The sequence below is a fragment of the Ovis canadensis genome, chromosome 23, assembly GCF_042477335.2.
Source record: "Ovis canadensis isolate MfBH-ARS-UI-01 breed Bighorn chromosome 23, ARS-UI_OviCan_v2, whole genome shotgun sequence".
NCBI lineage: Eukaryota > Metazoa > Chordata > Mammalia > Artiodactyla > Bovidae > Ovis > Ovis canadensis.
In genome coordinates, this window is record NC_091267.1 from 46343380 (window position 1) to 46371289 (window position 27910).

The 27910-nt window shown below is 40.7% G+C and overlaps 1 protein-coding gene and 1 non-coding gene across 6 annotated transcripts in view; one reads left to right on the forward strand and one right to left on the reverse strand.

Annotated features, from left to right (window-relative positions):
- LAMA3 (laminin subunit alpha 3) overlaps window positions 1-27910 on the reverse strand; it is a 253721-nt gene that overhangs the window by 35838 nt on the left and 189973 nt on the right. For all 5 annotated transcript variants that reach the window (XM_069569260.1, XM_069569259.1, XM_069569261.1 and 2 more), the window contains 19 exons: window positions 25680-25786; window positions 22324-22374; window positions 20755-20906; window positions 16817-16927; window positions 16604-16715; window positions 16231-16398; window positions 14561-14757; window positions 13030-13146; window positions 11621-11775; window positions 11235-11376; window positions 10320-10422; window positions 7839-7955; window positions 7574-7753; window positions 6648-6790; window positions 3552-3722; window positions 1754-1905; window positions 1432-1594; window positions 872-1005; window positions 8-152 (listed from right to left, as the gene is read on the reverse strand). In XM_069569260.1, the coding sequence (XP_069425361.1) occupies window positions 8-152; window positions 872-1005; window positions 1432-1594; window positions 1754-1905; window positions 3552-3722; window positions 6648-6790; window positions 7574-7753; window positions 7839-7955; window positions 10320-10422; window positions 11235-11376; window positions 11621-11775; window positions 13030-13146; window positions 14561-14757; window positions 16231-16398; window positions 16604-16715; window positions 16817-16927; window positions 20755-20906; window positions 22324-22374; window positions 25680-25786 (2620 nt within the window). The remainder of the gene's footprint in view (window positions 1-7; window positions 153-871; window positions 1006-1431; window positions 1595-1753; window positions 1906-3551; window positions 3723-6647; window positions 6791-7573; window positions 7754-7838; window positions 7956-10319; window positions 10423-11234; window positions 11377-11620; window positions 11776-13029; window positions 13147-14560; window positions 14758-16230; window positions 16399-16603; window positions 16716-16816; window positions 16928-20754; window positions 20907-22323; window positions 22375-25679; window positions 25787-27910) is intronic.
- Window positions 13535-13607, forward strand: TRNAG-UCC (transfer RNA glycine (anticodon UCC)). The gene has a single exon. It is a non-coding gene; the product is annotated as a tRNA-Gly (tRNA).

Below are 27910 nucleotides of genomic sequence, written 5' to 3' on the forward strand. Positions count from 1 at the left end.
AGGTTACCTGGTTTTCTGCAAAAAACAGCAAACCTCTGTCCACAGTGGTCTGAATTGTCTGTCCAAAGGTGGGGAAGGGGGCGTTTGGTTGAGTTGGAACTCGAGCATAGCCTGTACCTTCAAAATAATTTTTGTCTGATTCTTCTTTTCTCCTGTCAACACCAATCATCGTTAAGTGAGAACACAGCAGCAAAAGACTGCCAGGAAACTATGCTTATTGATGAAAACGTGAGCAAAGCCTGTGCAATCAAGTTGTCATGTTTTGTTAAAGAAGAAACATCTTTAAATTAAATGTTAAAACAGTCCACTGTATCTCCTGGATCTGCTCTTACACTCCACAATGATCAAACTCTACCTCAACAGAGATGCTCTTCAGGAGACCCTATTGCAAACATCTGCTTAGGAAGACATGACCCAGCAGCTGAAGGTCTTACAATGTAAGAAATAATATATAATGAAATATAATTTTATTCTGAGTAATAAATACTCAGTCTGTCTCATATTAGAATCTTCCCAATCTTTTAAACTTTGGGGTAGGTCAGAAGCTCAAGGCAGCAACTTTCAAATAGGTTCATATCCCAAAGTCATGGTGTTCTTTATGGACTACTATTTTACTTTTTAAAAAATTTACAGTAAATAAATAGTTTGTGCCCTAAATCAGGCACCATCTAATGTTGAATATTTTGTGGTAGGAGGCACCAAAAACTGAAAACTTTTTTCAAAATCAAGAAAATTCTGTCCATCTAATATTTTATATGAATAAGGAAAAGACTTTTCCTTATTTATATTTCTTAAGTATAAATTACATATGCTTTTTATGCTATATGACTGCAAAATCACAGAGAGACATCAGCTTCTAGGTTTTATTTACCTTCTACAAGGCTCCACTTCTGTTGTGTTGAGATTGAAAGTCTTTTTGAAGTTGTACAAGCTCAGAACATTTTCATTGAGGTCATCTAATTCAATACAACCTTTGTATGGAGGGAATCTCAGTCTACTAGGAGGCTGAAAGAAAAAACAACAACAACAAAAAAGTTTTCACTAGTTGAACAAAGGACAATGATCAGGTTGGCCAAGAAACAGTTTAACTCTATTGCTTTTAACCATCAATATAGCATAGGGGTGAGCATGCAGACCCTGAAGACAGATGCCCTGGCTTTGCTGTTTTCTAGCTGTCTGATCTTGGGCAAGTTATTCAACCTCTCTGTTTCAATTTTGTCATCTGTGAAATAGGAATGATAATGATGCTTATTTAAATTATACACTTATGCCTAGATCACTGCATATAAAATAATTCGATATGTTTAGTAATTATCACTATAGATGCTTTAAGAATATATCATTAAATCCATTTTATATATAACAGATTAAAACATTATGCCAAATTAAATTTTAAATATTTCCATTCCGTGAAATAACACTCGAACTTACTCTAAAATCAGATGGGTAACCTCCAACATAGAACACGGCATTTTCAGGATCCAAATTGAGGAGTGTGTTGCTATTCCCACTATCCATGTCATGGAATTGATGTGTTTCTGGCTTACTGGAGGTGGCTTTTAGGGTGTAATTAAGCCTTGCAAACTGATAAATTCTGTTTAAAAAATAAGTCAGACAAAAAAGTTATAAAAGATTTATGAGGAGATGAAAGAAATCAAAGCTAAAGTACTAAAAGGGGGTTCAGCAATACAAAATTAAAGTCTGGTGACCGTAGGTCAGATTACCAAAGAGCTGTAATCAATCGGAGTCGTACCTCTGGAATTTCACCCGGTCCATCACTGCCTCCTGAGTTTTGCTCTGGGTCAAGGTCTGGTCCACCTGGAGTTCAGCCTCATCCTCTCCCAGGTTGTAGACGCATGTGAGCTGGCCGTCTACAACAGCCATGCCAATGTAGTCCCTGGAAGCCTGGAGACACCAAAGCATCTCACATACTGTATTCTCCGAACTCACCATCCCCAGAGGGCGCATTTCAAATAGCTAACAGCTTTCATTTAGTCAGCCCTGGGCAGACAGAATGAATGAGGTACATTCTGGTATAAAATAATACAGACAGCACAGTTGATTAACGTCTGGGCTCTCTTTGTTCACGTTATCAGGAGGGCATTCATTTATCCACTCCTCCATTTGCTCAGTCTGCAAGTATTTGCCAAGCACCTGACATAAAGATGAGCCAGATACGGACTCAGGTTGCCATTCAATTTCATTCTGGGAAGGAAGATAAGCCATTTATGCTCTTCCTATGCCGTACAAGGTCCCCTCAATACTCTGGGCATGCTTGTTCGCTCTATGTTATCATGTCAGCTATGTATAGATCTTTCTTCCCTGTTAGAATGTGAGCACCTTAAGGTAAAAACAAATTTTTGAAAACTGTAGTAAAATATTCATAACGTGAAATTTACTATTTTAACCTGTTTTAAGTACACATTAAGTACATTCAAGAAACAAATTTTTGTTTACACAAATACAGGATGTGGCACATAGTAGATATATGGTCTAAGTTTGTTGAAGGAATAAAGTCATGTACATTCTGCCATAAATACAAAGCAGAGTCAGAAGAAAGTTAGAAATAGATCCCCAATCCTTGAAGCACGAACAAGGAACCAACAACAGTGCTGATTTCAGGAATCCTTAAATACAATGTCCACTAGTGATGGCCAACAATTTCCTAACTGCCCAGAATTTTTAAGAACCATACTTCAGGCATTTCTTTTCCATGCGCGTGTTCATTCTCTCAGTTGTGACCAACTCTTTGTGATCCCAGGGGCTGTAGTCTGCGAGGCTCCTCTGTCTGAGGGATCTCCCAGGGAAGAATACTGGCGTGGGTTGCCATTTCCTTCTCCAGCTGATCTTCCTGACCCAGGGATCAAACCCGCATCTCTTGCATCTCCTCCTCTGGTAGGCAGATTCTTTACCACTGAGTCACCTGGGATGCCCATTTCTTTTCCATTCATGTATAAATAACCTAGTCACTGATTACCTGTTCCTCTGACACTTACGTGGAAGAGATATATTTTAAGAGGAGGAATTAAAAGCTAAAATAAACTGCTTAAAATATCTATAACCGTGGTGGTTTAAAGAATTTGGAATTATAACAATGAAGCAACTGGATTTCTCACTAATGAGGCAGGAGAGGCTTAATTTCTCTCCAGACCCTGTTCACAGAGGGTCCCCACCCTAGAGACATGGGAGGGTCTGCGGCTGGGTGCCCTGAGAAGAGGACAGAGTCTAGAGCAGTGAGGAAGAGCTGCTCTGATCTCCAGAAAGCCTTGATACTGCTGCATGGTTGAGAGGGGAGGGTGCTGATCTTCAGCCTCAGGTATGGATGTGCTCAGGTGTACACACACATGGGCTCACATGCTGGGCCCATCTAGCACGGCTTCTAGATCCCCGCCTCCAAAAGCAACTTTAAATTGATGAGAGATCTCCCATGGAGCCATCAGAGGCAGTGGAATCTCCTCCTGCCATGCCAATGGCAGTGACATGGCTGTGTCACGCACCTCAAAAGCCATATTCTGTTTTAAAAACCAGGGAAATGTCAGAGCAATACTTACATCTTTATTTCCGAGGTACATCACAAACATATTCTCAGTCCCACCAGTTTCTGTTGATTCAGGTCTTTGGAGAAACAAAGAAAGAGATGTGTATCCTTTCAAGTCTTCCAGGTCATTTGGCAGCCGGACTTCAACTCCAGATCTACCGTTGAATCTCATGGGGACGGCAACCTGAGAGGGACCAGATCCACGGTGTTAGCTGGTCCAGGGGAGAAAGGTGGGGTGCTCGGGGTGGAGGCTTGTGACTGTAGCTGCTCCCAAGTGGCTAGGATAGGGAGTGAAGGTATATAGCTGCCCCCTAGGCCTGGAGTCTACACTCAGGCGGCCGCTCCAGGAGTAGCAGCATAAAGCCCTCCTGTTCTTCCTGCCCATGAGCCAAGGGTCTTTGGGAAGTATACTTTGTTGTCTGTGCCAGCAATAATAATCTGTATAGTAAATTATTACCATCATTATTATGGTTATAATTTTAATATAATATTAGCCGTATTAATGTCATAACAATACCACCACCATCATCATAATATATTAATGTATTATAATAATGAGGTTTTATATATAATATAAAATGTGATAAAGATGACATATAATATGTAATATATGATATTATATAATATATAATTATAATATAGAGAATTATATATATAGGGTTAAAATACATATTAACAGGATTAATATAATGTCATGATCCTATTAGTAATAATATTATATATTATAATATAAACTCTAATTATATATATGATTAGTAATAGGGTTATAATATTAGTATTAAATTAACCCTGTTACTATGTATTATGGCCCTATTAATATGTAACATTAATAATAATTACTATTATTCCAACCCCAGAAGGTTTTTGTGCAGATGAGCTAACCTGTATGGAAGCACTCAGTGTGATACAGTCGATGTACAATACATCAAAATATTTTTTAAAGAATTAACTCTTTAAGGAATCATTTCTTATCAACATGTTACATGTTCTGGTTGCATTTATTATAGGTGCTCAGTCCTTAAAAATAAGTACGTTGAGGCTCTCTAGAACGTGCTTCTTAAATTCACGGTAAAGGACCATTTTTTTCCCCGTTATCTGCCCCGGACCAATACTTTCGTAAAATATATGAAAACTTAAATACTAGAAAAATGAAATGAAGAAAGTGTGCAAAATACAAGCCTATTGATCCCATTCTGAGATACTGAAGCAATTCAAGTTACTGAAAGCTTCTAAGCCTTTACTCTCTATTTTGTACTTATATATAATGGAGCAGTAACAAACGTCTGACTAGGTCTGGTCTGTGGATCCCCTTGGGTAGCTCTGCATTAAAACACAGAAAATAAATATTCCCTAACTATCTAAAGAATAACTCTAGGAATGATACTTACACCACCTCTACATTTTATCTCCCAAGCATGTATTTACGGAGGACCCTACCTATGCAGGTATCAGGCAGGGGTGCCTAGTGATGCCTGAGCTGTAGTCACTCCAAGGTGCCCATGGGGACAGAGCTCCCCCACAACACTCAAGGCTCATTTTACACCTGTCTCTTCTACTTGCCCTCTGCCCTTCGTACACTCCACACATCCTGAGTCTGTGGCATGCCCTTCTGTTTTTTTGTCACTTGGAAAGCTCTTTCTCATTTAAAAAAAATTTTAGTTAAGAAAACATTTCATGAACACACAAAAATAGAGAATATACCTGCATACGCACGACCATCTTAAGGAATTTAACATTATCGTTACAATTGAAGCCCATTATATAGCCCTCCCTAGTCCTAGTTGGCTCTCCCTTCTCAGAGGTCACCACCACCCTGGATCTGGATTCCCACATAGCTTCTCACGTGTGCTTTAATATTTTTGTGAAATGTTATCTATCTATGAACTGAAACTAGTCTTCGCTTTGTATGTGACAGAACAGGGATCAAAACAAGGCAGTCTGGGGACTTCCCTGGTGGTTCAGTAGTTAAGAATCCACCTTCCAATGCAGGGGACGCAGCTTCAATCCCTGGTTGGAGAACTTAAGAGCCCACACGCCTCAGAGCAACCAAGCTCACATGCTACAAATAGAGAGAAACCCATGCTGCAGTGAAGATCCTACGTGCAGCAACTAAGACCTGATGCAGTCAAATAAATAAATAAATATTAAAAAACAAAGGAGCAAGGCAGTCTGCCTTGGTTATCAGCGCTAAACCTCTGTGCTATTTACACAGTTCATATTTTGTTCATTAAATTAGTGGAAGAACATAAAGAGGCCAAAGCTAGAAGCACACTCTTTTCCATATGCTTTTTATAAGACGTGTATGGATACAAAGAGGGTGGTTTCTGCCAAAGTGTGCCTTAGGGTCTTTGCTTCTCTGCTAAAGGTTTTATGTTGGAAGTTCTCTTTCTTAAAAGAAAAGGCAGATTTTGAGGCTCAAAGTAAGGAATATAAGCCTAGAAATCAACCATGGTGCCTCAAAGGCAATGATATTCTGACTTGGCTTCCATCCCTCTAATCTCCAAATATCTCATAGGGAGTTGGCTGAAAAATACAAAATATTTCATTTACATTATTTTAGGATAAAACAAATTGGGAGAGAAGTATCAGAAATTCAAGTAAATAATGTCAGATTAAAATTAGAAGAAAGGTTGATGGAACTTCCCAATGAAGGAAAACTGCTATAATCTCATATTCAGAACACTGTCCATGTGGGTAGGAACCACTCCTCCATCCTCACTAAAAGTGGATTCTACAATTCCCAAGTTACCGTGAGAAGATAGGGCTTGTGCAGTATCATATCTGCACATTCTGATCAAGGAACTCTTACTTGAACTTGCAGTAACACTTTACTGCCTAGAGCCTGGAGGAGAACCCTGCTTCCTGCCTGCATAAGCCAGTGGAAAGCAAACCACTGTTCCCGGCATACCAGGTCATTTAAGGGATGAAGATGACGTGAACTTCTGAAAGGTGATGGGAGGAAATGAACTTTCACATGGGGAGCACCCAAAGAATTTGGGCAAGAAAGACAACTGATTCTTGAGTACCTGGATCTCTTTCACTTCTTAATGAATAGAGTAAGTTATCAAAGAATGAGCCTTGGTGCCTGGCAATGAGGGGACACACCCACCTTATTTGCGGCATCTCTGGCCTGCTGAATTAGTTCCCGTATGCGGTCCACGTTGTCAGAGATGTTGCCCAGTGGCAACAGCTGTTGGTTGATACTTTCAATTTTACTCAAAAGATCAGGCAGTTTGTTAGTTAATTTCTTCACTGTTGGTGAGATTACAAAACAGAAATTTATCATTGTGAGTTGAGAAAAGGTTAAATAGAGATGTTCTTGTGGATTGTATTTGTCAAGGGTATGTTTGGGTCCCACACATTGAATAGGATGACTCAGAATCAGGTAATACTTTTTTTCTGTTATAGAAATATATGTTACACACATTTCTATGTATAATATGTAAATACATCATAGATTTTATTCTGGATATCATATCATCTTTCTTGACACTATAAAAAGTAATCTTTCAAGGGGGAGGGGATATATGTATACCTATGGTTGATCCATGTTGATATATGGCAGAAACCAACATAACATTGTAATTAACCTTCAATTAAAAATTAATAAATTATAAAATAAATCTTTTTTGATCTTTAATATCAATCATAATCCAAGTGGTCATGATTCAGGGACTACATCTCCACTCTATTAAAGGGAAAACCAACAGCAATATTTCATGAATTTTTATCAAAATGTACAGGTTTTTTTCCTAATCATGTGTGACACAGGCAAAATTATTAAAGTCAATAAAAATTTTTAAGGAATTTCACATGTTCTGATTCTTTCCACTGCCAATCACCTTGGCTCCTCTAAAGTCCTACTTGGTCCTTTTAACTAACAGAATAGCCATGTTCTTTGAATGGATCATGTGAAGTTGTTTCTTAATATTTTAATTTCTAAGATCAGATTTTACTGGGGAAAAATTACAACGGACCAAAGCACATAATGATGGAGAAAATGGATAATACATCTTGCCAGAGAACACCTGCTACCTGAATTATCCGCATCACTGAGAGCCTTGTTGAAGTCTTCGCTCTGGGTGCTCCTATAGGTATCCTTAATTCTTTCCACATCTGTCTGAATGGGGTTGAGCCCATCTAGAACCTCATTTGTGATGTCACTGGCGTTTCTGACCAGGCTCTTTGCACTATTGATTATGCCATCGATGTCATCTAAGGCACATACAAACAGGGAGGTGTAAGTCTCTAAAATGTTTGACAAAAGAAGCCAAGTCCAGTGGGTTAGGGAGCGGCTGACCTCTCTGTATTCCATGAAGATCACCTCGGATGCTGGTGAGATTGGTGTCTATCAGGCCTTTCTGAACTGTCATAGTTTTCAGTGTTTGCTGCAGGTTGTTGAGAGCTGGGCTGATTTCTGAAATAAAGTAGGAAGAGGTAGCTACCCTAAAGATCCTGATCCTCCATGGATACTGGTGGCCCCTGGAGTAGTCAGGGTCTGCACAGCATTGAGCAGACCTGCATCTTAGGGGTCATCCCCACGATGCTCACTGCTTACTCCTAGACCCCCCAGGTCCTCCATTATAGAGGCCAGGAGCATACAGAGCCTGTGGTACCAGGCTCCTTGGAAATGCACATGAAGAAAGGGAAAGGCCTACCAACGCAAGGGAAGACTTAACTTCCGCTCTGCTCAGGGCAAAACTCTCTGCTTAGTAAAGGAAAGGGATGGTGGTGGTGGTCTAGTCGCTAAGTCATGTCAGACTCTTGCGACCTCATGGACCGTAGCACGCCAGGCTCCTCTGCCCATGGGATTCTCCAGGCAAGAATACTAGAGTGGGTTTCTGTTTCCTTCTCCAGGGGATCTTCCAGACTCAGGAATCGAAACCGGTCTCCTGCATTGTAGATTCTTTACCAACTGAGATACAAGGGACACCCAAGGAAAGGGATGTGTCTATCTTATTCACTGCTGTGTCCAGGCACTCTTTGGGATAAAATACTCTTTGGGGTAAAATATTAGTACATATTTATGGAACAAGTGAATGAATGTTTGAATAAATTAATGAATGAATAATGTATAAGGGATGCCCCTTTGGTCAAGAGTAAAGAAATATTGGGCTTTCCTGGTGGCTCAGTGGTAAAGAGTCCACCTCTCAAAGCAAGAAACAGAGGTTTGATTCCTGATCTAGGAAGATCCCACATGCCAAGGAACAACTGCTGAGCCTGTGCTCCAGAGCTTGGGAGCCACAACTACTGAGAGCGTGTCCCACAACTCCTAAAGCCCGAGTGCCTGGGAGCCCATGCTCGCCAGGAAGAGAAGCCACTGCAATAAGCCTGCGCACTGCAACTACAGAGTAGCGCCCTGCTCTCCAGAACTAGAGAAAGCCTGAGCAACCACAAAGACCCAGCCCAGCCATAAACAGATAGAAGACCTTTCTAAAAAACAAGTACAGCAATGCTGTTGAGAGGCCCCACTGAAGCAAACACACACGCACACAAAGCAGGCACCATTCCCATTTATTTCCAAACTGACACAATCAAGGACATATTCAGTGAAAGGAACAAAGCTCATAGGCATTTCTAGCTGATAATATTGCCCCTTGGGGGTCATGGAAAACGACCAGTGAATGCTTTAATGTGATACACACAGTTGATTACACACAGCTTAAACTGTGATTCCAGGACTGGTTTAAATAACAATGTAGTTAACATCCTAATCCTTTAAAAAACACAGATCTTCACCTTTTAGCTCATATTTTGTAAAGAGAACAGGGGTCATACCAGGAAATTTTAATTTTTGAAATGTGCTAGGCAGACTACATTTTTTTTTGTATTTTCTTTTTCATGTTTTCATATTTATTTTTCATTTTAATTTTTAAAAATGAAAATGATAAAATAAATGTATTTATTTACCGGTAGAGGCTATCTAATTACTTTGGAAGGATTAAGAAGGTGAATGAGAGCTATGAACTAAGATAGCTGCTCACCTATGAATGACCACAGGAGACCAGAGAAAAATCAAGGGACAGCATTTTCTGAACACAGGAATTTGGTGAGATTGAGACGGTCTGATGTTTTAAAAAATCGAATTAAAAGGGGGGAAAAATTCAAAGGCAAAAATTTTTAAATCCTTACATATCACAGCGGTAGTGATTTTTGGTGCTTTTACTTACTAAGATATTAGGGCTTAAGAAATTTTGAAGCAGTTGCTCTAATGACTTGAAGCTACGTATCTGGGCCTTAAATAAGACAGCAGCACTGTACGCACCTCAAAGCTACGTGGGTCCCCAACACTATGGGCATATGGGATTAAATGAAGAATCCTCTCTCCCAAATCCAAGGCCAGACCCAAACAAGCCTATCAGTCTCGAGATTTATTTAGATTCATGAGATTCTAACTAATTTGGTTTATGTTAGAATATTGGCTGGTGGTAGTCAGTTGCAAAGTTGTGTCTGACTCTTTGTGACCACATGGATTGTAGCCCTCCAGGCTCCTCTGTCCATGGGATTTTCCAGGCAAGAACACTGCAGTGAGTTGCCATTTCCTTCTCTAGCGGATCTTCCCAATCCATGGATCGAACCTGTATCTCTTGCATCTCCTGCATGGGCAGGCGGATTCTTTACCACTAGCGCCAGCTGGGAAGGGTAGAAACATCAAATCAATGTATTTACAAAGCACCACCTACAAGGACACTGAGATTCAAGAAGTGCATTTGCTCCTGGTCTCATAGATTGTTTCCAAGCCCTTGACTATCCCAGCCCCCAACAGCCACCCCTTCCATACCTTGCTGTAGCTTCTGCTGTGTTATCTTGGCTTCGTTTAACAGTTTATCACTGTTGGAACTCAGAGTTTTTGCTTTTCTTGGAAGATCTTCCTTTATTACTGTCTGAAAGCAAAGCATTTATCAGTCTTAAATGTGATACATACATTAGGAAATACGGGGTAAGAGTTTTCATCCTAGCCCTTATCTTTAATCTTTAAAAAATGAGGCTAGAAGGTAAGGCAGAGGTTTAAAAAGACTGTTCCTTAAAAGCTACAGTTAGGGCTCTCGGTAGACACTTGTGGCTTGGGGAGGTGGACCCATCACTGTTGACATAAATTATGTGACACCTTCTCATTTTCTCACTGTCACTTATACAATGCCCTCTGCAATACTAGAGGACAGAGTTGAATTACTTTTAGGCTTTTAAGCTTTGGGAGATTAAAAATCTTCAACCTTCCAAGAAGTCTGTTCACTAATTCTCTCATAGTTAATAATTTGTTCTTTATTTTTAGATATAGGCCTATTATATAATGCATTTCAGATCCCATAGGATCCACAGACATGCCCAGGTGAACAACAAATGACAGGAAATAAATGATTCTCAAATTGTGTACAAAAATTTCTTCTTTGGTAAATGTTGATACCTGATCACACAGCTTAAAAGCATACCTGGTAAGAATCAGGGTATAATACTTTCAATAATCAGGGTGATTATTATCTAGTTTTACAAATGATTTTGAATACTGGGCTATGTTTATCCAAAAGTCAAGTAAATACAGAAATGACATATTAGAGCAAGTTCAAGTCTATTCTAGATAGCAAATTCTAATCTAAAATAAGCTTTGTTTTTCTATTTCCTGTGCACACAGAAAGAAAACAGAAAAGTGAGTCATCTCCAGAGTGTGTTGAGAGAAGGTATCACAGCAGGTGCCCACCTGGAGAGCAGCCTCAGACGCAGTGGTGGCCTTGTCGGCCGCATCCTCGGCCGCTTTGATGGCGTTGAGGATGTTCTCGTAGGCAGTGGCAGCGTCCACAGCACAGCGCACCAGCTCATCCCCACTGGCGTTCCTCTTGATCCTGGAAGACGGTACAGGAGGAGGGCTCCAGCAGTGGCCTCTGCCTGCAGCCAAGCCCCCTTATCTCCCCATTCATTTGGCTGATGGAGATTCGGGGCTGTGGGCTCCGAGGCTCTGCTCCAAAGATGCAGCTGGGAATCAGTTGGGTTCGGACCTGGGCCCTGGGTGCCGCCCCCAACCCTGGTCCGTACTTCCTATCAGGCTCCAGCAGCCCCTGCGGTCGGACCCCCAGGCAGCCTACTCACTCCTCCAGCTGCTTGGCCAGCTCCTGTAGGGACTGCGAGTGCCTCTCTGCCTCCTCCACCAGAGATGCTCTGCTGGCCGATCTGGAAAGTTCTCTCACTTCGTCACTTAGTTCATGTCTTACTTCATTTAAAGTGACAGCTGATTTTTCATATTCCTGGATTTTCCAAGTGAAAAAGAGATCGTGTCAATTTAAGCAAAGCACGGATATACCATTTTCTTGAACTCTGTCATAAATGAGGTTTTTAGGAAGCAACAGTGAGAAATTGTTTCCCGAGCCCATTCACCACACCAATTACTCCCTGGCTACTTCACACAGTGGCACTGTGAATATTCTCCCAATTTTCACCACCATTTTGAGCATTTTCCATATGGTGGGTACCCACTTTGATAAATTTTATAAAAGCACATTATTATCCTTACTGTATCACTGTACTAAACCTAAACACTTTTTCTGATTTAGAAACAGCAATCATAAAAGATATTTTCAAAATGCCCAGCGGGCTTCTGAGAAATATTGCCAATCTTTTACCAGTCCTAAATGTCTTCTGTTAATTAATGTATGCCTGATTTATTTTAATTGCTTTTCAGCTTCAAGAAGGTATAAGTGACATAAAACTGTAAGATATTTGAAGTGTACAAAGTGATGATTGGATATATGTATTCCCTGTGAAAGGATCCCCCGCACCGAGTTAACACATCAATTATCTCATATTTTATCCCCTTACCTTCTTTGAGGGGGTGAAGGTGAGAAGATTTAAATTATATTTTTGTAGCTAATTTCAGTTATACAATACAGTGTCATCAACTGGAGTCACTTTTTTGTTTTATATTAGCTCCTCAGACCTTATTCATCTCACTGGTGAAAATGATATTTAAAAAATACTAGCAGAATTTGTTTTTATTACAAAAGTAACATTCGCTTATTTCAGGCAAATTAGGTAGATAGATAGGCAAATAGATATAATACAAACGTATGGTTGCTGGGGGGAAAGGATACTTAGGGACTTTGGGAAGGTCATATACACACTGCTATATCTAAAATGGATAACCAACAAAGACATGGAACTCTGCTCAATGTTACCTGCCAGCCTGGATGGGAGGTGGGTGGGGGGAGAATGGATACATGTGTATGTATAGCTGAGTCCCTTAGTTGTTCACCTGAAACTACTACAGCATTCTTAATCAGCTATACCCCAATGCAAAATAAAAAGTTTAAAGTTTGGGAGAAAAAAAAAGAAGATACATCATTCACCCCTCCCCTAAGGGACAACTGCTGTTAACATTTCGGTATATTTTCTGCCATATAAAGACATATATTTGAGGGAAAAATGTTTAGCCTATCTCATGAGCTCCTCGAAATGCAATTCAAATGCTTTGCGAGTTTCTAGAAAACAAGTTTTGCCTCTACCTCATGGCTTTTCTTCATCAACTGCAGGACATTATTAGTTTGCATTAAGGAAGAATCTGCCATGGCTAGACGCTTGGTGAAGTCACTCTGGAGGGAATTCATTTCCTTAACTTGTCTCTGCAGAGAAAAAGATCTGTGAGCTGCATAATATATTGTCAGAAGGCACAGGCATATTTATTGGACAACAGCATAGAGGGAATTTCATTGAACTTAAAGATCATCTAGGAAACTCCTAAGTCATGAGACATCATCAGTTCAATTTGTCGTGCGGAGGTGGTGTCATAGTTTCCGCAAGCTCCATGCCAACAAAATAACTGCTGTCACATTGGAGGAGGTTTCTACACTAGGGCCAACCAGGCCAATGAGCTGGATGCATAATTAAGCTCTGGTTAGTGGATCAGGAAGAGGGAGTTGAAGTAAGCAAATCAGCACCATCAGTACACTCTACATGCTGGTCCTGATGAAGATGTAGGGGCGTTTCAATAAGAAAGCACACAGGAGGACTTCCCTGGCAGTCTAGTGGTTAAGACTCTGCACTTCCAATGCAGGGAACACAGGTTCAATCCCTGCTTGGGGAACTAAGATTCCACGTGCCACATGGTACAGCCCAAAAAAAAAAAATTAACTAAGAAAGCACATAAGACCTTAGGAAACTAGGGTGGAGGCTGCCAGAATTCAGAGATCCATAAAATTGGGTCCTGCTCCCTCCCCTTGGCATAATCCAACAGAGGTGTTACCTGCAGAGGCTTTGGGAGTTAACTATATTACCATCTGCAAAGATATTATTCATTTTCTTTTACCAAATTCCTCTTTCTTGGAGTGGGGCGGGGGGGGAGTGGGTCAGTCCTATGTTGGGTTTCCCAGGTAGTTCAGCTGCTAAAAAATCCGCCTGCAATGCAGGAAACCCTGGTTTGATTCCTGGGTCAGGAAGTTCCCCTGGAGAAGGGATAGGCTACCCACTCCAGTATTCTTGGGCTTCCCTGGTGGCTCAATGGTAAAGAATCCACCTGCAATGTGGGAGACCTGGGTTTGATCCCTGGCTTGGGAAGATCCCCTGGAGGAGGGCATGGCAACCCACTCCAGTATCCTTGCCTGGAGAATCCCCATGGACAGAGGAGCCTGGCAGGTTACAGTTTATGGGGTTGCAAAGAGTCAGACACCACTAAGTGATTAACACACACACACGAGACACAAAATGTCAGTTATTTAAAACACATATTGTATACTTTGAATTAATTATAACAATAGTAATTTCTCAACTATTTGGCAGCATTATTCCTCCAGTCCTCTACCAGTCAGGAGTTGGGATGAAGAGGTTGGGTCTGTTTTCCCTGTGGTTTAAGTTCAGAAACACTTCTACCCATTGAGGAATAAGAGATACTTTGATTTTGCGTTTAATGCCTCATTCCTCTTTGATTAGGGTTTCCCACACAGACAGGTTCCTGACTCTGCCACTTGATTAACATTAAAGCTCCCTGCTCCCTTGTGCTTGTTCTTAACTGAACCGTGCAGATTCTGACCATGACCTCACCTTAAGGGATTCCAAAGCCCTCTCATTTTCCCGGTTGAGGCCGGTGGCCTGCTTTGCTTGGGTGCTGGCCTCCTGTAGAGCAGCACGGAGGCCACTGAGTTTGGCTTCATAATCGTTCAAAGCATCTTGTATATTCTTCGCCAGTCCATTGTTCTCCACCTGGTGGTTTTCCAGCCAGCTCCTTATCCGATTCAGCACTGAAATATATCACCTTTTTGTTTTCCACTTGAGAAATGAGTGCATTGACAATAAGTTATAAAGACTACAGAAGAATTGATTTTCTACTCACTTCATGGTTTTCCTTGAACTTGCAATGGAATGAGAAAGGAGGCTGGTGTTTATGTCATGTTGTGCCCTGTACACACTGTCTCATTTAACTTTTATGACAACCACATGAAGACAGTGATTATCATTCTCATGTTTCAAATAAGAAAATGGATGGCCTGAGAAATTAGGTGACTAGGTTTCAGCCTTGGAACTGGAACTGAACTTGCAGAGTATAAAGCACATGCTCCTTCTATTACTAATACTGTCTCCGAGGCTAACATTAAACAACACAAATAGTAAAAGAGAGATGCCACTATTTGTAGGTTAACCACTGATATGTCATTCCACTACAGAATAAAGCTCAGCATTTGGAAAAATATAGGCCTATTGTTTTTAAAGTTTTGAGTTAATGTGGCATTTTCCTTAGTTCAAATATTTATATTCCCTTAATTTCTAGTACATCCATTTTTTTTGGTAGTAGTGATATGAATATCAATGTATGATTCAAAACCCCAATGGTGATGAGGGGACTATTAAAAATGATATAATGAGAAAGCAGTAGAGCTGAAAGAAGAATGAAAATGCAGTTAAAAACAAAATAGAGGTACCAGTGTCTAATATCTAAGGAGAAGAAACTATTTTTTTGCATGATGGTAAGATTCTATGGATAAAGATATGATGTCTGTGTGTGTACATATATATATATACACACACACGTATCATATACAGTGGAATATTACTCAGTTGTTAAAAAGAATGAAATAATGCCACTTGCAGCAACTTGGATAGACACAGAGATTATCAAAGTAAGCAAAGAAAGCCAGAAAGAGAAAGACAAATACTATACGCTATCACTTATATGTGGACTCTAAATCTAAATTTGTGACATGTTCACAAATGAACTTATCTACACACAGAAACAGACTCATAGGCATGGAGAACAGACTTGCAGTTGCCAAGTAGTAGCGGGTGGGGGAGGGAAGAACTGGGAGTTTGGGATTAGTAGCTGCAAACTATCATATATAGGATGGATAAACAACAAGGCCCTACTGAACAGCACAGAGAGTGGTATTCAATACTCTGTGATAAATCATAACAGAAAAGAATATGGAAAAAAATTTATATGTGTGTGTGTGTGTGTGTGTGTGTAACCGAATCACCGCTGAAATTAACACAACACTGTAAATCTACTATAATGTAATAAATATTTTTTAAGAAAAAGGAGTTCTATTCCACAACTTCTCAGCAACCTGGAAGGGCTACCCATTTGTACCACATGATGCTCTACCAGTAATAAGAGGCTGAAATGGTGACCAACTCCCCAACCTGGCACGGTGTACTCTGCACCCTGTATGTCAAACCAACCGAACAGACCGGATGCAAGCATTTGGCAGGGTTCTTACATTGCTGAGCCTCCCTTCTCTCAGCTTCGGCATCCCTCAGGTGCTTCCCAAAGTTGCGGGTCCTCAGTTCCCTCATCATGCGCCCCGCTTCAGCCAGCTCTCTGGAAAAATCACCTGAAGGCACCCTGTTTCCATCTCCCTCCATCCCAGATATCTGCTTCACGAGAACTGGAAAACATCAAGCTGTTTATTAATCTGGGAATTCGGGACTCCAGGAGACTACTAAGAAAAGAGGCAGGGACTTTAATAGAGGGCTCGTATTGGCTTTTCAGTATCACTATAGGCTCTTTTTCATAATGCTAACTCTTTCTTTGTACAACAAAGACTAAAGTAGTATAAGAGATACTTAATCGGGCTGAATAACTCTTCTTACTGTGCACATTCCGGATGACATTTTTAATCTTCGAGTCCAGCTCTTTTGCACTTTGGGTTGTCTGATCAATGTTGTTATATAATGTTTGTGCTTTTCTGGAATTTATTTGAACCTATATGAAGAGTGAATTGATGAGTAACAAGTTGTTTGGGAAAAAAACTAGCAACAATTTGAAGCAAAAAATGAGTTAATGCTATTGATCTAACATATTACCTTTTCTTGCAAAGTTTCAAATTCACGATTCAAGTTACTCAGTTCTTTTTCCAGACCATCCATTTTTGATTTATGATTTGAAATGGTGGGACGGTAGCTGAGCAGCTGGTTCTGGAAAGTAAAATACTAAGTTAATCACACTCTAGAGCAGAAATTTGGAGTAAGTCTTATCAACTTGGTAAACCTGGTGATGATATGAAAAGATTCATTGAGTAAGACCAGTGTTGGTCCTTAGAAAAAAATATGGTTCTTTGAAATAGGCCTCATGAAGAATTTATGTTTTGATGTTGTGATATGGTTCTAAAATAAAGTAGGAAAATTTAAAGACAAGAAGAGACAAGATACTTTACTTGAATTAATGACCTAACCTTATAGAAATGAGGATGATGTCACTTACTTGATGTATTAATTTTTAGATTATATAATAAAGTCAATTTTTTAAATTTATATTTTACTTGATTATGCTAAAAGCAAGTATCTATGGCTACTCTGTTGAAAGAATCTATAGATTCAAAGAATTATAAAGCAAGAGAAAAACTCAGAACTCATTAAATTGAATACCCTCATTTAATAGGAAAAAAATGAGAAAACAGAAACCTAAAAAAGTTGGGTGATTTGTCCATGCCATGTAAGTACAGATAATCCGTGATCGCTTCAAGACCAAAATCCAGGTCCCCTTCCTCTTTTGGGTACTGAATGGCAACATTGCTTTTAGAGGGACACTGCTGCATATGGCTTCCCTGGTGCCTCAGACGGTAAAGAATCTGCCTACAATACAGGAGACCCAGGTTCAGTCCCTGGATCGGGAAGATCCCCTGGAGAAGGGAATGGCTGGCTACCCACTCCGGAATTCTTGCCTGGAGAATCCCATGGACAGAGGAGCATGGTGGGCTACAGTCCATGGGGTCGCAGTCAGATATGACTCAGTGACTAACACTGCTACTATTGCTGCATATAATATCTAGAGTAGTAATTACTTTCAGTTTGGGGTTGTTGTTTTTTTAAGTTTTAACTTTTTCCTATTATTTGGTTGCACTTAGCATACAGAATCTTAGTTCCCTGACCAGCAATCAAACCTGTACTGGAAGCACAGTGTCTTAACCATTGGACTGCCAGGGAAATCCCTCAATTTTTTGGAAAAAAAAAATGTGTGACTATCTTGAAAGTTTTTACAAGAAAAAGCAACATTACTATCTCTACTTGTACATAAGAGCCAGCGTTGGGTAAAAGAACACAGGCTTTTCAGCTGAGGGCCAAACCCTAGGTGCACCACTTCATAGATAAGCCCATTAGGCCTTATATTAAGCTGCTGGGTTCTTTTTGGTGGTAAGTGGGCTAATGTATTATAAAATGTCATGTATACACAGAACCATTCAAAAAACTTGGTTGCTCTGTCATACATATTCCTGCTCAGTTTTCACAGTGTTTGTGTGATATTGAAAGAAGATTGTTCTATTTTAATTGTGCTGCAGGACAACGAAGCACACGATTGCAGGTCAGAACACCTGGATAAGAGGTATAGTGGGTGAACATACTCTTTAGAATTTCATCTTGGTGTGAATTCTTCTAGAACCACCACATACTAGCTGTGTGATTGTAGGCAAGTTACTTGGCTTTTACATACCTGTAAAAAATAGCACTATTTTCCTCACAGGGTGTTGTAAGACTTAAGGAAAGCACTTAGCACAGGGCCCTGGGCACAGGATGGATACCGCAATGTTCGTCCTATCCCTTCCTTGAAAAAGTGCAAGACTGTATTGACGACATTGGTCACTAAAGTGCCTTTTTTTTTTCCCCCTGAACACATAAAGGTTTTTCCCCTCTCCTCTCCATATTAAGCCTCCTGCTTCTGCTGCTGCTAAGTCACTTCAGTCATGTCCGACTCTTCTCAACCCCATGGACTGCAGCCTACCAGGCTCCTCCACCCATGGGATTTTCCAGGCAAGAGCCTGCTAACCATGCACTAAAATTACCCTAATGGGATGGAAAAGAACCATATTTTCCAGCACTATTTATTTTTCCTCTAGGTACTCAACCATAGCCACTAAGGGTTTCGAAGTAGCCTTCATTCCCAAAGCCCTTAATTTTCCCTACTAGCTTAGGATTCATCTCACCTACTGAATTTTTTTACTTTTGAGTAGATTTTTTAAAATTTCTGTGATTTTTAAATTAGATCTTCTCACATTTACCTCTTCTTGTTTGGTTTCTTGTATTTTAAAAGTTTTTCTAATTTCTTGTTTCTTTCACTGGATGTCACCCTGTAACAGTTTTCAGACTGTCCTGTGATTTCCGTTTTTGCTACAGGGACTCATCACATGACTGCTGCTTCTGCTGCATGTCTTTCTCATTATCTTTCACAGTGTTTTCAGACTCATTCGGAGAGGATCTATTGTGTCCTGCACTCTCTTGTGTCCTGTCCAGTGATTTCAGGGTCATCATCACTCTGGCTCCAGGCCCCCCCACCAGGTCTTATATCGGCAGCTTTGGACTTGCACACTATGGTGATGCTGACAATGTCACATTGCAACATAAATCCTGGTCTGTGAATCTTGTCCACGTCCTGGCTATAAGGTTGTAGCTTTCCTAGTTCTCATACAATTGTTGCCTAACAATGGGAACTGGGCAGTTTCAAGTTTGTTTCTTCAGCCTTCATTTGTAGGCAGAAAAGTCCCCATTCCCCCCAGCCAGGAAGCCTGACTCCAGCCCATGGGGCACTTTCAGCCCCAATACTTCTCAGGATACCCTCTCAGCTACCTTCTTTCCAAGTGTACATAGAACATTCTCCAAGATGATCATGTTCTAAGCTATGAAACAGGTATCAACATACCTAAAGAGAGCTGGAATCATAAAGCATTTTCTCTGATCCCAACAGAGTTAAACTAGAAATCAATTAATAGAGAGTTAACTGGAAAATCTTCAGTTTGGAAATTAAACAATATAGTTCTAAATAACTTAGCGATCAAAGATGTGTCACAAGGGAAATCAGAAAATCTTTTGAACTGAATGAAAATGGAAACTGACACTTAAAAATGTGTGGGATACAGCTAAGGTACTGCTTAGGGGAAAACTTATAGCATTAAATGCTTATATTAAGAAATGTTTTGGATCAGGAAACAAGCTTTTATCTTAAGAAACTAGAAAATGAATAGCAAACTAAACCCAAAGCAAGCAGAAGGAAGAAAAGATATGGATAAGAACAGAAATCAATGAAATTGAAAGCTGAAAAAACAGAAACCAATGAAATAAAAAGATCAACAACACTGATAAACCTCTAGCCAGAATAATAAAAAAAAGAGATAAGACACAAACGACCAATAACCGGAATGAATGAGAAAGCATCACTACAGACTTTGCAGATATTAGAAGGATAATAAGGAAAAATCATAAACAATTATATGTCTATATATTGGGTATTGATAATTTACGTGAAATGAAAAAATTACTTGAAAGGCACATATTACCAAATATCACTCAAAAAGAAATAAATAATCCTAATTGTCCAATACCTATTTTTAATTGATCTGGTAGTTAAATTAAAAGAAAAACATTGAACAAAGAAAACTCCAGGCCCACACGGCTTCACTGGAAAATTCCACCAAACATTTAAAAAAGAATTACTGACAATTTCATCAAAATTCGCGTTTGAATCTTCTGAACACTAGATACTGAGATAAAGACTATGAGAAAAATGAGACCAGAAACATTCAGTACGTAAGGAATGTTCACTTAGAAGTGTCAGCGTTCTGTGTTCACTGTACTTTTCACCAGGAGAAATCTAATCTTCATTTAGAGCAGAGAAAGGACAGGTGCCCTGAGCCTTAAGTGGAGTCAAGCTCCCCACCCCTCCCTGCATGAGGAGTATTCATTCACGCAGCATCTGTGAATCCACCGAGTAACTGCTCTGGGCCAGGCATCGTGTGGGACCCAGGGGCACTTACCCTCAAGTCCTTGGTCTGGGTCTCCAAGCGCCTTATCTGCTCCAGGGTCCCTGCGCTGACACTCAGGCCCTGCAGCTGAGACTTGACCAGGCGCAGCTCGTCGTCCATGGTGGCCAGGTCGTTCAAGAGCGTCATCACACAGCTGTCACAATCTGTGGGGCCACAATCAGAGGCACACGTGCTGCAGGCTGGAGCCACAGGAATGCAGACCAAGCCCCAGGGCCGCACAGCAGCCCAGTTAATATACACATAGCCCATCACAGGCAGAAATCACCATCTGGGACTTCTCAGAGAAGGATGCAATTCTGAAAAAGGGAGATCTCTAGACGGGAGCATTTGACAAAGAAATGGTGCAGTGGGGAGAATGAGTGAGGATGATCAAAAGGTACAAATGTCCAGTTACAGAGGAAAACAAATATTGTATATTCACGCATATATGTGGAATCTAGAAAAATGGTACAGATGAACCTATTTGCAGGGCAGGTACAGAGATGCAGATGTAGAGAATGGACAAAGAGGGGGAGGGGAAAGTGGGACGAATTGGGGAGTGGCACTGACATGTACACCACCATGGGCAAAGCAGCTAGCTACTGGGAACCTGCCGGACAGTGAAGCGAGCTCAGCTCAGTGTCTGTGATGACCTAGAGGGGTGGATGGGGTGAGGGCAGGAGGGAGACCCAAGGCAGAGAGCATACATGTATATGTATATAACTGATTCATGTCATTGTACAGCAGAAACTAACACAAGATTGTAAAGCAACTATACTCCAAGAAAAACATTTTAAAAAATAAAAAACAAGAGAAGTAACTTAGCATGTAAAAGGTACAGCATGATGACTATGGTTAAGGACACTCTATTATATATTTGAAAATCACTAAAAACGTAGATCTTAAAAATTCTTAATGCACAGAAGAAAATGTGTAACTGTGTGAATTGATAGATGTTAACTAATTGTGGCGATCATCTCACAATCTATACATATATCAAATCATTATGTTATAGACTTTAATACAATGTTGCATGTCAACTGTATATCAATACAACTGGGCAAATAAATGGTGAACCTACGCAACTTGTTGCTAATTTTGTATGTGGGGAAATGAATAATAAATAGTTTTTATTTATTGAGTGCTTGCTATTTACAAGGAATCATGATGAGGGATTCATAAGCATTTTTCCAACAACTATATGAGGTTAATATAGTTACTATCAACCTCAGTTTTACCATTGTGCAAATGATGAAACAGGCTTGAAGAAGCAAGGTCACTGGCATGAGATCATACAGATATTAGTTGGCAGAGACTGGATTTGACCCTACGTAGCCCTGCTGGAGGAGGGCATGGCAACCCACTCCAGTATTCTTGCCTGGAGAATCCCATGGACAGAAGAGCCTAGTGGGTTACAGCCCATGGGATAGCACAGAGTCGAGATGGCTGAGGCGACTTAGCACACATGCAGCCCTCCTTCCACCTCCTCCCACCAGTGCTTTCCCATGTCACAGTCTGGGGTTCACAGACCTGAAGCTGAACCCCACAACCTGGAAAGGAGGGGGCACTTTCTTTACTCACCGTCACATTCTTCTCCGGGACCACCATCTTTGGGTTCCTGGCTTATGCAGTCTGAAATGAGGAGTAAACAAAGAAGGCAGTGCTCCTAAACTTACTCTTCATGTACTTTTAAACTTGGCTTTTAGGAAAGCTAGTTTCAGAAAATTTCAGTCACCCAACCACCCAGTATCGCCAGCTCTTCCCTTCTCCCTCCTTCCCTGGGGCCACTGTTCTGACAGCTGTCCTGGATCCCAGCAGTCTGGCTGCAGGAAGGTCTCTTGTGGCCTCTCTGATGATATATTGTTTCTTCTCTCTAAAGGGTCATGTGATTCCTATGAAGTTAACACTTCAACTTGTTACTGTTGCCTTCATTTGATGGCCTCTTATACAACTGGTGATGTCTCTTCCAATATCATTGGAGAACATTCAATAAACACTCACTGAGTGCCTTTGACTCCCTAAGTTCCATGGCCCAGTGCTAGGGGCAGGAATACAAAGATAGAAGACAGAGTCTCTGCTGTCCTATAGGCGCGGGTTCAATGCTCCTTAATGGTCAGGGAACGTAATGGTCCTGCGGGGGAGGTAGACACATTTCACAACAGTGTGACAGAGGCTATAAGGGAGATATGCACACACACTGGGCTAGCTTCACCAACTATCGCATGCACATGCTGAATCTTGAGGTTCTCAGCTACAGGCAGGAAAGCCTAACGGTCATCCTTGGATATTCTTCACTCCACTAACTTCTACTCCTTTCCCCATACCATGCATCCTTAATACTGAAATGTCCTCTCATTTCCCTCTGAAAAACCATCTAACTTCATCAAAGGAAAACTCTAAACTCGAGACTTTCTTAGACATGCAACAAGGAGGCTTTCAGGTGTGTTCTCAATGGCAGGCAATACTCTACACTTTGTCTGTATACAGATACGTTTTAAACCATGTTTGCTTTTCATCATAAAAAAATATATAAGTTTACTATGGAAAATTTGGAAAGATCAGAAAAATGATACAACATTATCCTTGATCCTACCACTCAAAGACAATCAATGTGTCCCCAGTGTATATTTGCATATACTTTATTATATGTAATCATAGGTTTCTCTTACTCATCTTTTTTTAAAAAACCCTTTTATTCACTCTTACATGTATATATAAGAAGGACTGATGCTAAAACTGAAGCTCCAGTATTTTGGTCATCTGATGTGAACAAAAGACTCATTGGAAAAGTTCCTGATGCTGGGAAAGATTGAGGGCAGAAGGAGAAGAGGTTGTCAGAGGATGAGATGGCTGGGTGGCATCACTGGATGCAATCAACATGAACTTGGGCAAACTCTGGGAGATGGTGAGGGACAGGGAGGCCTGGTGTGCTGCAGTCCATGGGGTCACAAAGAGTCAGACAGGCCTGGGTGACTGAACAACAACAATATACACGTATAGCTGTGTCACCTTATTTCCTCAATTAGACCGTGAACTCCTTATAGGCAGGAAACAAGGTTTTGTTTCCTTCATAGACTTCTGCAAATACAGCACCTTGGACAGTCTATGGGGAACTTGACTTATGAGGAGGACTGATTTATCAGTGCAATTTTCTCAACAAGTATGAGTTTTGACCACCAAGGAATCTGTTACTAGGTAGAAAAAAAAAAAGAATGAATGAAAAAGGGGTCGGGGGAGGGAATCCCACAGGGACAAATGTGTCTCATGTGTGAACATTTTATTCCATTCGAGGAACAAATAATTACCATCCTCATTTCAGGTTGCTTATTTTTGTTATTAGAGGAGGGACAAGGAGGCTTGAAAAGGCATCCCTCTCAATGCATGATGTGTTTGATGTTGAAACTTCTCCTGAACACCTCCAAGGACCTCCAGAGACAGTAGAACTCATCTCCTTTCAAGCCAGTCCTTTTCATCCTTAAACATCTGACACTTCCTATTTGGAATGATTTACGATAGTTCCAGTGCTTAAGTCACATAGAACGAGACCCACCCTTCTCCCACACATGCCCATTTCAGATCTGTCCTTTCCAAGTCCACTCTCCACTGCCCTCTCCACAGGGCTACAGGTCCCTTCACAGCCTCACTGTCTTTCTGAAGCGTGTCTACTGCTTTGTAAAGACAAACCCCCACCCCCCCACCCCCCACGGAGGACCTGCATGGGCAGCGGACCAGGGAACAGTAAGCCACCTGGTTCTGGACACCAGAACTCGGTGGAGGCAGTACAAGGCGTCTAAGGGGCCATGTCACTCTCTTGATTCATATCAAACTCACCACCGATTGAAACCTTAGCCGTGACTCACTTAGCACTACAGGACTGACCACATGCAAGCCTCAACATAATTTTGTCTGGTTAGAACTGGCCCCTTACTCTAGGCTGCTGAGGACCTGTTTTATTCTAAATGTGTCATAGTAGGTGTTTTCCGGCTCCTCCAACTTTGCGTCATCTGATAACTGAGTGGGCAGGCCTTCTATATTTCCATTCAGGTCAATGATATTGGACAAGATGGAGCTCACACGAAGCCCCAAAAAGTGACCGCAGGCACCTCATCCTAGACTGACAAGGAGTCATTTACTCTGCAGTCCTTTGGGAACAGTCATTTGAGCAGATCTAACCCATGCATCCAGGGTGTAGTTCTTTACCTTGTCTATAACATGAGAGATTTTATCTAAGGATTTGGTATTGTACTATATCAATGGCGTATTCCTGATAAATCCATTAATATTCTCCATTAGACAGAGGATGAGGTGGTTGGATGCCATCACTGACACAACAGACAAGAGTCTGAGCAAACTCCAGGAGACAGTGGACTGGGAAGCCTGGCGTGCTGCAGCTGGACACGACTTAGCGACTGAACGACAACAAATATTTTCCTTCAAAGAAGGAAATGGAGACTCTCTCTTTTTTCCCCAGCTTCCTTTTTCTCCTAATCCATCTATACTAACTTCCAGTTAATGTCTTTTTCCTGGTAGGTAAAATCTCAATTATACACTCACATTCTAGAACAGTTACTGCTTTAGGAGAAGAGCACTTTGAATTCTTCAGATACACACACAAAGGAAGCTGATGAGAGAATAACCTTATAATGGCAAAGAGAGATCTCACCAAAATCACTGAAAATAGGGTCTAAAGTTGTTTGGGCTATAATTAAAGAAGTTTTAAAAAACAATTTACCTTAAAAAAAAAACCTACTTGAAGTTAAGTTATTCATCAAAGCTGTGAGTACTACCTAAGCATTCCCAACTTTGTCAAAACAAGGGCACAATTTGTTCCGTGCAGTTGTGTGCATGCTTCCTGAAAAGGTCTGTTTGGCTTCTTTGCCTGCTGTGATATACCAGTTTGATAAAGGTAGGTTAACAGAGGTGTGAGTTGATCTTACCTCCGTTCAGGGGGTCACAACTGCCCAACTGGCCGTTGCTGTTACAATTGCATGGCTGGCAGCTGCCTCCAAATTTCTGGGGATTTCCAAAATATCCGGGAGCACACCTACACAGAATACAGAAAAAGAGAGGAAACACCCAAAGAATGAGTCATTGACTCCACCCAGTTTTCTCAACTTCCAGTTCCCTGTTTGGGATATCGTAGCCCTGTGGGAGAAAAGGCTGACATAGATTTGCATGAGTGAATGTATCTCAGTCGAGATATTTGTGACTTGAATGGGAATGGTGAGGGTGGGAGGCAGGCAGAGAGTTCTCCCTTCCCCCTTGACACACAAATGACATACCTACAGCCAAATGGCAGATGAACAAAACACAAACAGGAGTCAGTAGTCTGACCAGTATGGAAATTAGGGATGGGTGAATTTTATGCAAGAGCTGAATTTCTGAAGATATCACACAATTACATACTGCTTAATTTACAGCTAATTTCCTCAAAGGTAAAAAAAGGAAAATTCATACAATTTCAATTTTTTGCATAAAGGGGGATTTTATTAATATTTCTTATTGTACTATTCCAACCCTGAATAATTCATATTTATTTGCACTAATTACTGCAGTGATGTACATAAGGCGCTTAAATAACTGAGCAGTTACAGCTGCTACCTTGGCCTGAGGCCTTATTATTCTAGATGATTTAGTGATGAGATGTCAGTTCCGTATTTATAAGTTAAAAGATCATATTTCCTTGATGGTGAGTTTCTACTTTTCTCAAACAACAAAACAAACCCATGTTAATGTTTCTGGAACTGGGAGGTAAATCAAAATATTTCTGTTCATTAGCAAAGTTCCACTTCCACTCTATTACCCTCCCCCAATTGTCATTAAGTTGGTATGTGTGTGTTGTCTTATTATCAGTGGAACTGACAGAATCAAGGAAATAAGGCATTTGACTCTCTTCCCAAAATTTAGGGCTACCCATGTGGCACTAGTGGTAAAGAATTCTGCCTGCCAATGCAGGAGACCTAGGAGACAAGGGTTCGATCCCAGGGGTGAAAGATTCCCTGGCGGAAGAAATGGCAACTCACTCCAGCATTCGTGTCTGGAGAATCCCACAGAGAGAAGCCTGGCAGGCTACTGTCTATGGGGTCACAAACAGTTGGACATGACTGAAGCGACTGAGCAGGCATGCAACCCAAATTTAAGCTTTGTATCAAAGAATTTCCAGGCAATTTAAATATGCTTTTCCAGTGGATAAACTGGTGATGTAGTGCAAAGGACACAGGTTTGGAGTCAGTCAGATCTGGCTGCATGGACTCCTGCTTCATCACCGTGCGTGTAATCTTGGGCTTATCTGAACCCCACAAGCTTCCACTTCTTCATCTATTCCTCTTATAAAAATGTAAGCTCCATGAGGATGTGATTTTGGGAGGCTGTTTTGCTCACTGATACATCCTTAGCACCTGGGACAGTGCCTGGGCACATATTAGGTATCAGATATAAATACATGCTGAATGAATGAATGAAAAATTGTACTAACCATATCTACTTTGGTGGGTGGATATAAGATAAAAGATAAAGCAGTAAAGAATCTAGTACAATGCCTGCATATAACAGACACTCAGTAAAAGGCAGCTACTACCATTTTAAGACATGATGAAAATATTCATGTAATGGTATGTATGTATTAACTGGTATCATTTGGAATGACTACATTTCAGAAAGTGGATAGGAAGTAGAGAACCCATGTATTCCCTAATTATCAGGAAGGTAACTAAGTTGAGGTGGCTTATCCAAGTCTACTAAGCAGGCTGTCCTAATAATAGGGCTTTCCTTGAAGTGGCCAGCCCCATATTCTGCCTCCTAACCACGCTACCCAAAAGATCTCGTTTTAAAATACTTTTTCTTCAGGTGTCTCACTTGTATCTAAACTTTCTACGTAAAAGATACATATTTACAAAATACCTTACTTAAAAGTTACATAAATATTCCAGAAATTTTATTCTGCTTCTTCCTTAATCTTGCAAAGCAGAATAAAATTTCTGGAATATTTATGTAACTTTTAAGTAAGGTAATTTGAAAAGATTCTGATGCTGGGAAAGATTGAGGGCAGGAGGAGAAGGGGATGACAGAGGATGAGATGGTTGGATGGCATCACCGACTCAATGGACATGGGTTTGGGTGGACTCCGGGAGTTGGTGGTAGACAGGGAGGCCTGGCATGTTACGGTTCA